Genomic DNA, 15,326 nt, shown 5'->3' with positions numbered 1-15,326 from the left:
GGTCATTAGCATCGTGGAAGAGCAGTACCCTTTTCATATGTGAGAGCAGGTACTCTTGGCACTATCCCACCAGAACATACCGCCAAAGAGCTGATATCTGGTCTCCCAGAGCACTAGTGCTCACGACAGAACCCCATTAAAAAAAAAACTACTTAACGTGCCTTGTGTTAAGAAATGTTCAAATGACATTTATCCACTTCTGTTGAGGTGAACAATCAATATGGGTGGGGGAAAAAAAAAAAGCAGAACACAGTAATGGTAAGGGCCATAAGAAGAAACCATTAGCACAAAACCTGAGCATGTGCTTAGTCACTCAGTCGTGTTAGACTCTTTGCAACCCCATGGACTGTAGCCCGCCAGGCTCCCCAGTCTAAGAGGATTCTCCAGGCAGGAATACTGGAGTGGGTTGCCATGCCCTCCTCCAGGGGATTTTCCCAACCCAGGGATCAAACCCAGGTCTCCCACGTAGCAGGCAAATTCTTTACCATCTGCGCCACCAGGGAAGCCATAAAACCAGAGATTCCAGCATAAATCCATTATGGGCACAATCATATACACTGAAGCTTTTGCTTCTAGCTATGATGGAAGTGACAAGGATTAGATTTACCTTTTCACCCAAACAACCAGAAAACTGAACAAAGTATGGAACAACAGTTTTCAAACACTAGATACTAAGCAGCACTAGACTAAAATCCCAATGGAATGAACAGCAACGGGAATGGTTAAATAAGTAAGACTTTCTCCTCATTTTGTAAATTCAGGAATAGCTGTTTTGAAGCCACAATAATGACAACTGTGGAATTCATAGCATATTAAAAGCAAAATGTATGGTGGTAATAACAGGATAGAAGGAGAGAAATGGAAGCATAAGAACCTTCTAACAGACATGGTCTATTATCTGAATGCAGACTCTGACAAGTTAGAGGTGTAGCTCATCAGCAAACTAGGAAAATGACTGTAAAGAATCATAAAATTAAAAGCAGGCATAAAAAGAAGAAAAGCTTATCTTTGACAAAGGAGGCAGAAACATACAATGGAGAAAGGACAATCTCTAACAAGTGGGGCTAGGAAAACTGGTCAACCACCTGTAAAAGAATGAAACTAGAACACTTTCTAACACCATGCACAAAAGTAAACTCAAAATGGATTAAAGATCTAAATGTAAGACCAGAAACTATAAAACTCCTAGAGGAAAACATAGGCAGAACACTCTCTGACATAAATCACAGTAAGATCCTCTATGAACTTCCTCCCAGAGTAATGGAAATAAAAGCAAAAATAAACAAATGGGACCTAATTAAATGCTTTTGCACATGAAAGAAACTATAAGCAAGGTGAAAAGACAGCCTTCAGAATGGGAGAAAATAACAGCAAATGAAACAACCAACAAAGAATTAATCTCCAAAATATACAAGCAGCTCATGCAGCTTAATACCAGAAAAATAAGTGACCCAATCAAAAAATGGATCAAAGAACTAAACAGACATTTCTCCAAAGAAGACATACAGATGGCTAACAAACACATGAAAAGACACCCAACATGACTCATTATCAGAGAAATGCAAATCAAAACCACAATGAGGTACCATCTCATGCTGGTCAGAATAGCTGCCATCAAAAAGTGTACAAACGGTAAAGGCTGGAGAGGGTGTGGAGGAAAGGGAATGCTCTTAGACTGTTGGTAGGAATGCAAACTAGTACAGCCACTATGGAGAACAGTGTGGAGATTCCTTAAAAAACGAAATAGAACTGCCATATGACCCAGCAATCCCACTGCTGGGCATATACACTGAGGAAACCAGAATTGAAAGAGACACGTGTACCCCAATAACTGTTTATCAGCTATTAAAAAGAACGCATCTGAGTCAGTTCTAATGAGGTGAATGAAACTGGAGCCTATTGTACAGAGTGAAGTAAGTCAGAAAGAAAAACACCAATACAGTATATTAACACATATATATGGAATTTAGAAAAATAGTAATGACAACCCTATATGCAAGACAGCAAGAGAGACACAGATTAAAAGGTAGACATTCTCAATGGATTAAAAAAAAGCCAAGGCATGAATGCAACCTCAATGTCCACCAACAGAGGAATAGACAAAGAAAATGTGGTACATATATACAATGGAATATCTCAGCCATTAAAAAGAATGAAATAATGCCATTTGCAGCAACATGGATGCAACCAGATTGTCATACTGACTGAAGCAAGTCAGAGAAAGAAATATCATATGACATCCCTTTATATGTGGAATCTAAAAAGACATGATACAGATGAACTTACAAAACAGACTCACAGACTTAAGAGAACAAACTTATTATGGCTGCCATAATAAGTTATGGATAGTTAGGGAGTTTGGGATAGACATGTACACATTGCTGTATTTAAAATGGATAACCAACAAGGACCTACCATATAGCACATGGAACTCTGCCCAGTATTATATGGCTGCCTATATGGGAGGGGAGTTCTGCGGTTGAATGGATACATGTGTGTATATATATGGCTGAATCCCTTTGCTGTTCACCTGAAACTACTACAACATTGTAAAATGGCTATACCCTAATACAAAGTAAAAAATTAATAAAGCTACAAGTCTATAGTAATAGCATACTATGTAGATTTCAAAACAAGGACTATTACTAGAAAAAGAAAGGACATTTCATAACGATGGAGAATAAAATTCAATAAAAGTTGATAAACCTCTAGACTGACCAACAAAAAGAGGAAACTATTAATGTTAGGAACGAAAGGGGTAAAAGTATTGCACAAATACTAGAGTTGACAGCTTCGACAAAATAAACCAGTTTGTTGAAAGATACAAGTTGAATTTATGTAGAATAGTCAAAATAATAATAGCCAACTTTGAAAAAGAACAAAATGGGAGGACTTACACTACCTGATTTCAAGATTCATTATAAAGCTACAGTATTCACTACAGGATCAGTGTAAGAACACACACAAACCAATGGAGCAGAAAACACCATCCAGAAACAGCCTCTCCTACACATTCTTTTTTTAAACAAACATGCCAAGTAATTCAATGGGTAAGGAATAATGTTTTCAAAAAATGATAACTAGAATAACTGGCTACATATACACAAAGTACAAACCTTCATCCTAACACCACAGTAAAAAAAAAATTAACTCAAAATGGATCACAGACATAAATATAAGACCTAAACCTATGGACCTCTAGAAAAGTTTTATGACTTTGGGTTAGGCAAAATTTACCACATAAAGCCATAAAAAGCAGAAATTACAAAAGAAAAAGTTGATTAAACATCTTTCATGGAAAATTTACACTTTTGATCTTCAAATGATATTTTAAGAAAATGAAAAGACATAGAAACTACTGGAAGAAAATATATGCAAAATGTGTTTTAGGAGGGACTTTATTTAGCCTAAAAAATTCTTAAAATTCAGTAGTAAAGCAATCTGATTCTTAACATGGGCAAAAAACATGAATATACTTCATCAAAGTATAGAATGACACACAGCCTATGAAAAAATGCTCAAAATCAACAGTAATCTTGGAAATGCAAACTGAAACCACAGTGAGAAAGCTGTCCACCACAATGGCCAATAATGAAAAGACTGATAACACCAGTGTTGGTGAGGATGTGGAGCAACTACAATTCTCACATACTACACATTTTCCAGCCACTCTGGCAAAGGATTTGGTAGTTTCTTATAAAGCTAAACATATACTTAACCATAAACCGTATGACACAGCAATCCCACTCTTAGGTCTTTATCCAAGAGAAATGAAAACGTATGTCCATACAAAGACCTGTACATAGTGTTTATAACAGCTATTCCTAAGAGTCCCCAAAGGGAAACAATCTTAATGTCTATTAACTGGTAGATGGATAAATAAAGCAGGGACTCTCCAGACAATGGGGAACTCCTCTGTAATAAAAAGGAGTATGCTAATGATGTGCACAACAACTTGAGTAAATTTCAAAAGCAGTATGCCAAGTGAAAGATAAAACAAGATATAAAACACTACACACTTGTATAATTCCATTTATGTGAAATTCTAGATGAAGCAAACTGTACAGTGAAAGAAACCAGTGACAAGGTTGAAGGGAGAGGACTGACTCTGAAAGGGTAGGAGGACTTTGGGGAGTAAAGGAAATGTTCCATATTCCCATTATGATGGTAGATACAAGACTATATACATTTGTTACAATTCATCAAATCATATACTTAAATTGATGAATTTTATTACACGTAAATTGTACCTCAATAAAGAGGATTTTAAAAATCATACAGGGGCTTCCCTGGTGGCTCAGTGATAAAGAATCTGCCCGCCAATGCAGGAGACACAAGTTCAGTCCCTCATGCAGGAAGAAAGATCCCACATGCTGTGGAGCAAGTAAGCCCACGCACTACGACTACTGGGCCTGCACTCTAGAGCACAGGAGCCCAACTACTGAAGCCCAGGCGGGCTCCGGAGTAAGAGAAGCCACCACGAGAAGGCCGCACACCTCAACTAGAGTAGTCTCCACTCTGTGAAACTAGAGAAAAACCTGTGCAGTAACGAAGACCTAGCACAGCCAAAAAGAGTCACATAAATCTATAAATATTTTTGATACCATGTTACTTACCTGCAAATGTTTTCAAGGAAAACCCTCATGGAAACTATAAAGTTGGATCTTTCTCACAGGCTGTTTTTAAGCTCTCTCAACCGTTTCTTAAGAGAAGTTTTGTATTTGCAGTGCCTTCCCCTACAGATAATTGGAAGGAGGAAGCAGGGCAGAGCAAACTATACTCATGGCCACACATACCTCACACTTTTCCCACGAAGTGACATCTCCCTTTTTATTGGGGTTCTGGCATATCTATGAGGAATTCTTTTAGCTGAAGTGTAAGTGTGTGAAAGGTAAAAGCTAAAATAAATATGTATTGTATCTCATATTTTAATAAAAACAGAGAACTAGTAAGAAATTTGATACATCCATTAAGTAGTCAAAAAAGATCTCAGACTCTGATTTTCAGTGGCGCTAGCGGTAAAGAATCCACCCGCCAATGCAGGAGACCTAAGAGACACGGGTTCGATTCCTGGGTTGGGATGATCCCCTGGAGGAGGGCATGGCAACCCACTCCAGTATTCTTGCCTGGACAATCCCATGAACAGAGGGGCCTGGTGGGCTATAGTCCATAGGGTTGCAGAGTCAGACATGACTGAAGCGACTTAGCATGAACACACAGCCAGTGAAGATAATGCAGGGGCTAAAGCCACCCTTTGGCAGCCAATGACTTAAGCAGAGAGTGGTTGTTCAGTTAATACTAGTTCATTTGAAACTTAGTTGATCAACAACAGAGTTAAGCATATGCAAGGTCACATGCAGCCTCTTCTGTATCATATGAACTTTGAGTACTCTCCATTTAAAGAAGGCAGTCTTAGGCAGAGACTTAGACTCTTGAGCTAGGAGGAGAGCCCAGAGATCTTGCCCTTAATTCAGTTATTCTAACCCAGTGCAGAAACTGAGGAAGAACTAAAGAGCCTCTTGATGAAAGTGAAAGAAGAGAGTGAAAAAGTTGGCTTAAAGAGAGGGTGGGAAGATTCAGGAGAATGGCATTGAAACATGTAGAATATCATGTATGAAACGAGTCACCAGTCCAGGTTCGATGCACAATACTGGATGCTTGAGGCTGGTGCATTGCGACGACCCAGAGGGATGGTATGGGGAGGGAGGAGGGAGGAGGGTTCAGGATGGGGAACACATGTATACCTGTGGTGGATTCATTTCGATATTTGGCAAAACCAATACAATATTGTAAAGTTTAAAAATAAAATAAAATAAATAAATAAAACCCTCAACATTCAGAAAACTAAGATCATGGCCATCTGGTCCCATCACTTCATGGCAAATAGATGGGGAAACAGTGGAAACAGAGACAGACTTTGTTTTCTTGGATGCCAAAATCACTGCAGGTGGTGACTGCAGCCATGAAATTAAAAGATCCTTCCTTGCTCCTTGGAAGACAAGCTATGACCAACCTAGACAGCATATTAAAAAGCAGAGATATTACTTTGTCAACAAAGGTCCATCTAGTCAAAGCTATGGTTTTTCCAGTAGTCACATATGGATGTTGAGAGTTGGACTATAAAGCAAGCTGAGTGCCAAAGAATTGATACTTTTGAATTGTGGTGCTGGAAAAGACTGTTCAGAGTCCCTTGGACTGCAAGGAGATCCAACCAGTCCGTCCTAAAGGAAATCAACCCTGAATATTCATTGGAACGACTGATCCAGAAGCTGAAACTCCAATACTTTGGCCACCTGATGCAAAGAACTGACTCACTGGAAAAGACTCTGATGCTGGGAAAGGTTGAAGGCAGAAAGGGACAACAGGGGATGAGATGGTTGGATGGCATCACCGACTTAATGGACATGAATTTGAGCAAGCTCCGGGAGTTGGTGATGGACAAGGAAGCCTGGTGTGCTGCAGTCCATGGGGTCGCAAAAAGTCGGACACGACTGAGCGACTAAACTGAACTGACTGAACCCTGTGCATTTGCTCTCCTCCCCCTGCCTCTGCTCCAAAGCTTGATATGTGCTGAATACATGGGTTGCAAGGAGTTGGACAGGACTGAAGTGACTTCACTCACATGCATGTATGAACTACTGTTGGGTATTCAGGAAAAAGTGGCTCTATGTCTAACAGATCCCAAATTTTCAAGTCCTGGTTGGTAACAACCCAAAGGCAGTTTCATTAAGTATACCAACAGATTTTACATATAACATACCACATTCATATTCTAGAAAACTGTGTTCGTAGGACAGGAGATTGCTGGCAGGTTTACTTACTTTAACCATTCCTTGATGGGGTCAAGAGAGGCAACAGGAATCGCATTGATCATTGTCACTTTCTTGCTGTAGTCCTTGTAGACGATCACCATGTCAAAGTTCTTCAGGTGAAACTGGACTCGCTCAAAGTGAATCAGCTCCACTTCATCCAACGTTACCACAAAAGGTGGCTGTCAGGGAAGAAAGGAACTATTTTCATAAAAATACTTCCCACAAAACACTAGCATTTTCAAATGCTTTCAGGATCTAAAAACTACCACACAAAGGATAACTAAACTGGTTTTTTTTTTTTGTTTTTTGGGGGCAAAGACTAAAAGTGATAAAACATACCAAGAAGCCCGTGTCAAAGGATCTGCAAGATTGAAAGCCTCCCTCAGGGAGAATTCATTTAAGGAAACTATGCAAAGCAACTGTCTCTAAAAACTAAAGAGACTTTTAAAGAATCATTTGTTCAATTTTTATACCCAAGGTAAGTAAATATAAAAAATTAAAATACTAGGATATAATAAGGATTTAGTTTTCAAAACATCTACCTTCTTGATTTCTTTTCTCTAACAATTTTCTTCCTAAAAAGAGGTCAGAAACACTCACCCATTCTGTAGCGTTTACCAGCGCACTGCTAGTAGGCTGAAGGAGGCAGGTGCTCCTATAGGGAGCACCATTAAACCTGAAAGACAATAAGAGACTCACATAAGGTGGGGTTCACTGCAAGAGAAACTGCTGCCGTCCCAACAGGCTTCTCTCCTTTCCCATTCCAAACAAAACTCCAGCACACTCGCTGGAAATGCACTTCCAGAGGGAGGCTCTCAGTCTTAGCTATTCACCCAGCCCTTGAACATTTCCAAGAGATAATGGATGTCCATAGAAAAAAGAACATGATATGTTATGCTAAGTTATTATTAAAGGAAGAATAACTAATTTTTCTGAAGGCCAAAAAGAAGATGACACATTACCCCAAGTCCCTAAAAGGCACTTCAAATTCCAGTTCCTCCTTGGTTAGAGCCTCTACTTTTTCAATGAAATTTTTAAAGGCTGTTTTCAGTTTGTGCCTCATTTCTCTTTCCATCTGTAGAAGAAATACAAATTAACTATAGTTATCACTTTATTTATTAACAGTAATCCCTTCAAAAACCATGAAGTGCTTTTGTAGTCCTGAATTCTGTTAACTATGATACTAACATGGATATTTTATCACAGGCTGCTAAAATTAATTGTAGAGTTATGCCTATGAATTAAGTCTAATTCATAGTCAACATACTACACCATCCCAGCAGATACTTGAGAAGTTCTACATAGTTTCTGGAGTGGTTTATAAAATATATGACAATTATTGAGCTCAGATCTGGGCTGAGTCCTAGCTCATGCTCAGTCACTTTAGTCGTGTCCAACTCTTTGCTTCTAAGCTCCTCTGTCCATGGGATTCTCCAGGCAGGAATACTGAGTGGGTTGCCATGCCCTTCTCCAGGGGATCTTCCTGACCCAGGGATCGAACTCACATCTCCTGTGTCTCCTGCACTGCAGGAGATTCCTTTACTGCTGAGACACCATGGAAGCCTGAATCCTACCTCCCTACCCTATAAATAAAATACCAGATTTCACCTGCTCAGCATAGAGGTCATCTCGGTCATGCATATGCTGATGTTTCCCCAAGTCTGTGGTGATCTCCCCGACTTCTGTGTAGAACTGCACATCTGTATGCCGCTTCTTCCCAAACATGATGGCATTCTAAAGACCGAAAGTAGAAAGAACAAGAAATTTTAAGACTTATTTCGCAAAGAAGTCTACACAGGCAAAATAACAACAAAACATGAAAATATTAAAATATCTATGCTAGAAATCATAGCATTTATGTAAGAATAGTTAAACCACTCCAGGTGGCATCATAATGACATTTGGGAATATAAAAGAGTATAAATTTTTTAAAGTTTTCCTACTTACTAGAATGGACTTTGGAGATTATGTTGATAATTGTCTAAAGCAAAAACTTTCTGTTTCAGAAACACGAATGTGGAACAGACCTATATGTATTGGAGATCATTATGTATCACACCAAGGAACAAACATGATTAGCATCTTTGAGATGTCAGGCACTGGGGGCTTTATAAGCATTATTTTATTCAGTGCCCTTAATGATCTTATGTGACAGGTGATATTTTTCATCACTATTTTAAAAGAAACACTGTGATAGTAAGATCTTGCCCAAGAGCTCACAGCTAGCTGATAAAGATATACCTTGAGGTGAAAGTGCAAGACAATAATCATTTCCCCATCACATGGCTGGAATAAAGCATGCTTGATGTTATTGTACAAAATATCCACTTTGTCTCCTCGGACAGACGTGAAGCGAAAACCTAGGTGGGGGAATGGAGGAAGCAGCTAAGTATGAAGGTACATCATCAGGTTAGCCCAAAAGGTACTGCATCTTTTCTGGCTGATCTGAATAGGGTCAGAGGGAATGCCAGCAAGGTACGGAGCTTTCCTTTCCTTTCATGTCAAAGTAGACTCCTCCCAGCACTTCCTACTATGTTATCTGGTCTGTCATTACTACAGATGTGCCTCCAAAGACAAAGCCCAGGCACATGAGAGATCATTCATACCATTGACATGGGCCTCCAGTGAGCCTTGCATCCTCTTTTGGGCAATGTTTGGGCGAATGTACAGATCTTTCAGTTTGGGATTACTCCGGTTTAGATTGATCACCAGTGAATCTTGTTTCACAATGCCCTAAGCAGAATGAAAATCAACGTGAATTCTCACAGATCTTTCTATGTCCCCAAACCTTCATGTGTCCTTTGGCACAAAGGCACTTTGCCGTTGTTCCGGCTCACCTCCTTCTCTTTCTCTTCCGCTTCCCGAGTCTTGTAACGCTTCTGCACTTCTTTTATAATTCGGAAAGCGTTCTGAAGGTTCAAGGCTGGAACTGTCTGTTCTCCAGGTGCCTTCATATTTGAAGCTCGGTATGTACTACAGAAAAGGGGGAGCACCTATGTAATTTCTTTATCATGCAAAGTAACCCACACCCATTACTATGTTTTACAACTGGCTTAATACCTTTTAGGAGAAAAAGGTACCACTGAGTGCTGAAATAATGTCTGGAAAGATGAAAAAATCCTTCCTCTCTCTTAAACAGATGTTATAGCTAATCCACTGAGTGTGGGAGTCATACCTATATTTCAAATTCTGCATAAACTTCCCCAAATGATCCTATTTCACTTCAAGAATAAACAGACTCCAGTGCAGCACACATCTGATATTTTATCAACAAATATATCAAGTGAGAATAAAATATCTTTATGAGGATTTAAATTAGGTTCCAACCTCAAAACAGTACAAGGTTATTAAGGTGATCCTCCTAATCAAGTACCACTGAGGAAGGTGCCGCCATTCACTAGGATGCGGGAGAACACAGCACTCTCTGGGTCTCTGAGGGTACTGCTCCGACCAGCAGGGATTTGGGGGTGGTTGTTTCCCTGAGAACTCACATTTCCTTGACAAAAGTAGCTTCTGGGTTGGGAAAGATGTTGCCCTCATTTCTGCCCAGAGCACTGCCTGGGCAATAGAAGTTGATTCGCAAGTAAGTATAATCTCCTTCCACAGACATACTTATATTCTGTTCAAAGAAATGAAAAGCATTAGCAAAGAAACCAGACAGATTTCTTTCCTAGATGAAGGTAAGTAGCTATAGACATGCTAAAATTAAGTTAGTAGTTACAAACTGACAGCTAAACCTAACCTGTAATCCTTACTCTAAAACTAATAAGCTACATATTTAGCTTACTTTTTTATATGACCAATGTGTGTTTCTAAAAGAATCACTGAGTTCCTAAAGTTCTTTTCCGGTGCCATGTTTATGACAACAGGTTACAAAGTTCAAGTTCAAAGAGAAACAAGCGAAGTATGATTATACACTAGGTCATTTAAATTTTCTCCAAAGCGCAAACGGGAAAGGAAGGAAAATGACAGCAGGAGATTAGGGAGTGGGGCAGGGAGTCAGGAACATGGGAAAGGCAGAGTCAGGAGGAGCACAGAATAGCAGAGACATGCAGTCAGGACAGCCATCTATGGTAAGCACAATTATTTTAAGGAATTATTCGAATGAAGCCTGATTCAACGTCAGTACCTTGATTGTGGCAATGTGAAAAGGTGTTGCAATGCCAAACACAGGCATTATTACAGTCTCGTATTTTTTATCAATATAGATCTTCATTTCCCGTATGTGTGGTTCCTTAGGCATCAAAGATGGGTTTTTATAGGACACATTAGATTTACGAGCTCTGGAGTGGGAATAAAAAAATGTTCTTGAGAAATTTCTGCAAATCACATATAACCCTAAGACAATCTCACTACTCCATGCAAACTCTTACTTCTGAATCTGCTGTTCCCCTTTCTGTTCAGTTAATCGCCTCTTTGCTTCCTCGTTGAGTTGAGCTGCCAGTTCTTTTTGATGGGCTCTTCGCTTCTCTTCTGCAGTCATCTCATTCTAAAGAAGGGAAAACTGAAGTTATCAGGACCTGTGAACCGTGACAAATAGGAAATCGAAGTAGTTTTCAAACAGTAAACTTACTCGTGTTCTTTCTGTAAGTAAAGCTGCTCTGGAACCTCTTCCCAACAGGTCCTCAGCTTCATCTTTCTCCTCTTCCTCTTCTTCCTCATCCTCATTCTATGGGGGGGAAAAATCATCATCAGGAATTCAAGTCTTAATTATTTTAGCCATTATTGTTTACTTTTTCATTGTAGCAAACTTTTCACCACTCATTTTTATCTTCTTCTTACCTTTAGAAAAATCCCTACGTTCTTCACTTTCTTCTTCACAGAAGTGAGAACGGTAGCTGGGCCATCCTGGAATACAAAGAGCAAGTGAGACATCTCTAAGAGCATTTAAATGATATACTTTCACTTTCGAACCCAGTACCTAGCTGGGCCATGCTTTGAATCTTATGGCACTAAACAAGTCTTTGACAACACATAAAACCAGTTATCTTCCCAAATGCACATCAGGAACTGCAATTTGGGAGGCAACAATGGGATAATGAGTAAGAATACTGGCTTGATTTGAAACCTGGCTCACTCACTCTTAGCTCTGTGACATCTGGCAAGGTACATATACTTTTTTGTGCCTCAGTTGCTTTATCTACATATTTGGACAAGAGTATCTACTTCATAGAATTATTATAAGGATTCAATGAATTAATGTATAAATGTGTTCATGTAAGAACACTGAAATATTTACTACCATTAAGAATCAACAGGGGCTCTGTGACAATATAGAAGGGTGGGCCAGGGAAGCAGATGGGAGGGAGGGGACCGGATGTACCTATGGCTGATGCTTGTTGATGTTTGACAGAAAACAACAAAGTTCTGTAAAGCAATTATCCTTCTATTTAAAAATAAAGTGGCAAAAAAAAAAAAAAAAAATCAGTTCCTGCTAAGTTAAAGAAACCAGTCACAAAAAACCCCTAAATACTCAGAAAAGGCAAATCCTTAGAAAAAGAAAAGTCACTGCCTAGGCCTGGGAGGGAAATGAGGAGTGACTGCTAATGGACACAGTGTTTCTTTCTGAGGTGATAAAAATGTTCTAAAACTAGACTATGGTGACAGTTGCATTAACTGTAAAGATACTAAAAGTCACAATTGTACACTTTAATTGCATGGTATGTAAACTGTTAAAACCATTACAAAAGAAAAAAAATCAGCTCTGTTATAGAATCAGTTCCTGACAGTATCATAATCAAGGTTCAAGCCACAATGTGATAGAGTTTATTTAAACAATCTGTATTCCTGGCTGTACTAGGTCAGACTTTCATAGGCATCTTTAATTCCTCTTAGCTAGCATTTAACAAATGATAAAAAGAAAAAACACCACATAACATAGATAAGCAATAAACAGTAAATAAGGATTTACTATATAGCACACAGAACTATACTATCTTCTAATAACTTAAAATGGAAAATAATATGAAAAAATTTATATATAAATATAAAAAACTGAATCATTCTGCTATACACCTGAAACTAACATGATATTGTAAATCAACTATTTGTTGTTGCTCAGTCCCTCAGTCATGTCTGACTCTTTGTGACCCCATGGGCTGCAGCACGCCAGGTTTCCCTGTCCTTCACCATCTCCCGGAGCTTGCTCAAACTCATATTCATTGAGTTGGTGATGCCATCCAACCATCTTGTCCTCTATTGTCTCCTCCTCCTCCTGCCTTCAATCTTTCCCAGCATCAGGGTCTTTTCCAGTAAGTTGGATCTTTGCATCAGGTGGCCAAAGTATTGGAGCTTCAGCATCAGTCCTTCTAATGAATATTCAGGATTGATCTCCTTTAGAATTGACTGGTTTGACCTACTTGCAGTCCAAGGGATTCTCAAGAATCTTGAATATCACAGTTTGAAAGCATCAATTCTTCAGCGCTCAGCCTTTGTTATGGCCCAACTCTCACATCCACACATGACTACTGGAAAAATCAACTACACTTTCATTTAAAAAAAAAAGGGAGGGGGAACCATAGGGTTAAAAATGCACTTCAATATTCAATTCATGAAAGAAGCAATATATACCTCATCCACAAGCACTGTGTCTCCAATGAACAGGGCATAGGTTTTCTCTTCTGGTTTCTTCCCTTCCTTGTTAGTCAAATCTGAGAATCCCAAATTGATGCTGAAAACCATCCCTAAACCAGCAAAACAGGAATCAGTGAATGACTGTGAAAGTTTGAAGTGTGATTTTATACAGAACAGAGGGAGATGAAACTAAGGGAAAGTATTTTAAAAGGTATTTTTCTAATGTATGCATGTAAAACTCACCTTTCTTTAGTTTGTACTGATTTTTACTATTAATTACTAAAGAACCTTCACGGAATTCAATGCCCATTCCAAACCTAAAAAAGAAATGAAGGAAACTTCAACAATAGGCTAAAAGGCCTCTAACCTGAGTCAGGTACACGATATCCTATTTTGATTTTCAAGGTAAGGCAGGCAAACAAGCTGAGTAATTTGCCACTACTGATGAGTTATTAAAGGGCACACTACCAAGAACGTTTAACAACTGGAATAAGAGATAATTTCTAATAGATTGTTGATAACTGGATTTACTAAGTCTCTTAAGGCCAAAACTCGGTATAGGTCAATGTATTTCCTCTTGTCCATCACAGAAGTCCAGAAATAAACAATAAATCCCAACTAGCTTCATCTAAGGAGCATGCCTAGAGCTTTTGTTTCTCAAATGTCTTCGGTTCTATAATATGTTAGTAATATATCTAGGTGGTTCAATCATCAAATACACTTGAGAAACACTGGAGAAAAAAAAAAAAGAATTTAAATAGCTGGATATCTCAGAGTACTTATTTTGCAAATATGAATTGAGTTGTTCTAAGAGAGGAAATATTGTATATAATGTCTCTTCACATTTGTAATTTAAGCCTAAAACATCTACAACATTGGTCTGAAAACATCTCCATGAACTTACATACATTCTCTGATAACATAATGTGTCTGGCACACAGTTATGTTGAATAGTCCACAAACATTGGTTGAATCACCATGACTGCCAGTCATGAAAACTGACACAGTGACAATGTATATCACAGCATCTTACCCTAGGTTTTTGGTAATTTTGTTCAGCAGCTCTGGCTTCTGCTTTTTAACCACATCCATGACAGCATTATATACATCACATATCTTCACGCCTAATGACAAGACAGATGGGACATTAAAGTATCTTTCAGGAAAAAACCACAAATCACATTTTTAAAATCAACACTATTTTCACTTGTTAAGTCACCTAAAGCAGGGTTTCTCAAAACACACAATAAGGAATACAGTTGCAGGGCTGGCAGGGCTTAGAAATGTGCATTTTAAAAAACAATCCACCCAGTCATTCTTTAATTACACTGAGAATCACTCCACGGGGACTGTGGAACCCTAGCTGGTCCCAGTGAAATAATTTAAGAGTTGATAAATGGCATTACATTAAATTTACTATACATTTTGAAGAACAAGACTACTGAACGGGTGAATTACTGTTGGAAGAATGCTGGACTTAATTTTTCAAGGTTTAGGATATGAACACGTATTTCAAGCCAGAGTAGTTCAAATACTGTAGCCTCAGAGAAGTTTTTATTCTCAATGAACAACCTAGGACTATGGATTGCCAGTTGGATTTCTCAAGACTGACCTGAGGTATCAGGAGGGAATGGTGTCTGGAAGCTCTGGGAAACTTTAAGTGGGCTTACAAAGTTGTTTAAAGGCGGCAAACATAAAAGTCCCATTTAAATGAGAGTGAGGAGTCTCAAGGCAAAAGAGGTGCCAAATGCTCTCCTTTTAAGTAGACAGTAGTTTGCTTGTCTATGGGGTCGCACAGAGTTGGACACGACTGAAGTGACTTAGCAGCAGCAGCTTGCTTAGCAGGGTTGCCATTAGCTCTGCTCTCAAACTAAGATTCCTGGTATTCATTCAATATAGGATTAACATTACATAGTCTGTTGGGAGAGATACTACTTCTCA

The 15,326-nt window shown here is 38.8% G+C and overlaps 1 protein-coding gene across 1 annotated transcript in view; it reads right to left on the bottom strand.

Moving 5' to 3' along the window:
* SUPT16H (SPT16 homolog, facilitates chromatin remodeling subunit) overlaps positions 1 to 15,326 on the bottom strand; it is a 34,696-nt gene that overhangs the window by 2,585 nt on the left and 16,785 nt on the right. Inside the window, exons 8-22 of the mRNA NM_001192392.1 lie at positions 14,419 to 14,509; positions 13,629 to 13,702; positions 13,383 to 13,495; positions 11,595 to 11,660; positions 11,386 to 11,481; positions 11,186 to 11,301; positions 10,942 to 11,095; positions 10,304 to 10,431; positions 9,650 to 9,785; positions 9,419 to 9,545; positions 9,054 to 9,172; positions 8,421 to 8,546; positions 7,775 to 7,887; positions 7,413 to 7,488; positions 6,822 to 6,991 (exon numbers count right to left, since the gene is read on the bottom strand). Coding sequence (NP_001179321.1) covers positions 6,822 to 6,991; positions 7,413 to 7,488; positions 7,775 to 7,887; positions 8,421 to 8,546; positions 9,054 to 9,172; positions 9,419 to 9,545; positions 9,650 to 9,785; positions 10,304 to 10,431; positions 10,942 to 11,095; positions 11,186 to 11,301; positions 11,386 to 11,481; positions 11,595 to 11,660; positions 13,383 to 13,495; positions 13,629 to 13,702; positions 14,419 to 14,509 — 1,705 coding nt within the window. The remainder of the gene's footprint in view (positions 1 to 6,821; positions 6,992 to 7,412; positions 7,489 to 7,774; positions 7,888 to 8,420; positions 8,547 to 9,053; positions 9,173 to 9,418; positions 9,546 to 9,649; positions 9,786 to 10,303; positions 10,432 to 10,941; positions 11,096 to 11,185; positions 11,302 to 11,385; positions 11,482 to 11,594; positions 11,661 to 13,382; positions 13,496 to 13,628; positions 13,703 to 14,418; positions 14,510 to 15,326) is intronic.

Source organism: Bos taurus, chromosome 10, assembly GCF_002263795.3.
Source record: "Bos taurus isolate L1 Dominette 01449 registration number 42190680 breed Hereford chromosome 10, ARS-UCD2.0, whole genome shotgun sequence".
In the NCBI taxonomy this organism is placed as follows: domain Eukaryota; kingdom Metazoa; phylum Chordata; class Mammalia; order Artiodactyla; family Bovidae; genus Bos; species Bos taurus.
Note: the sequence above shows the minus strand (reverse complement) of the source record. Positions and strands in the feature narration are given on the sequence as shown.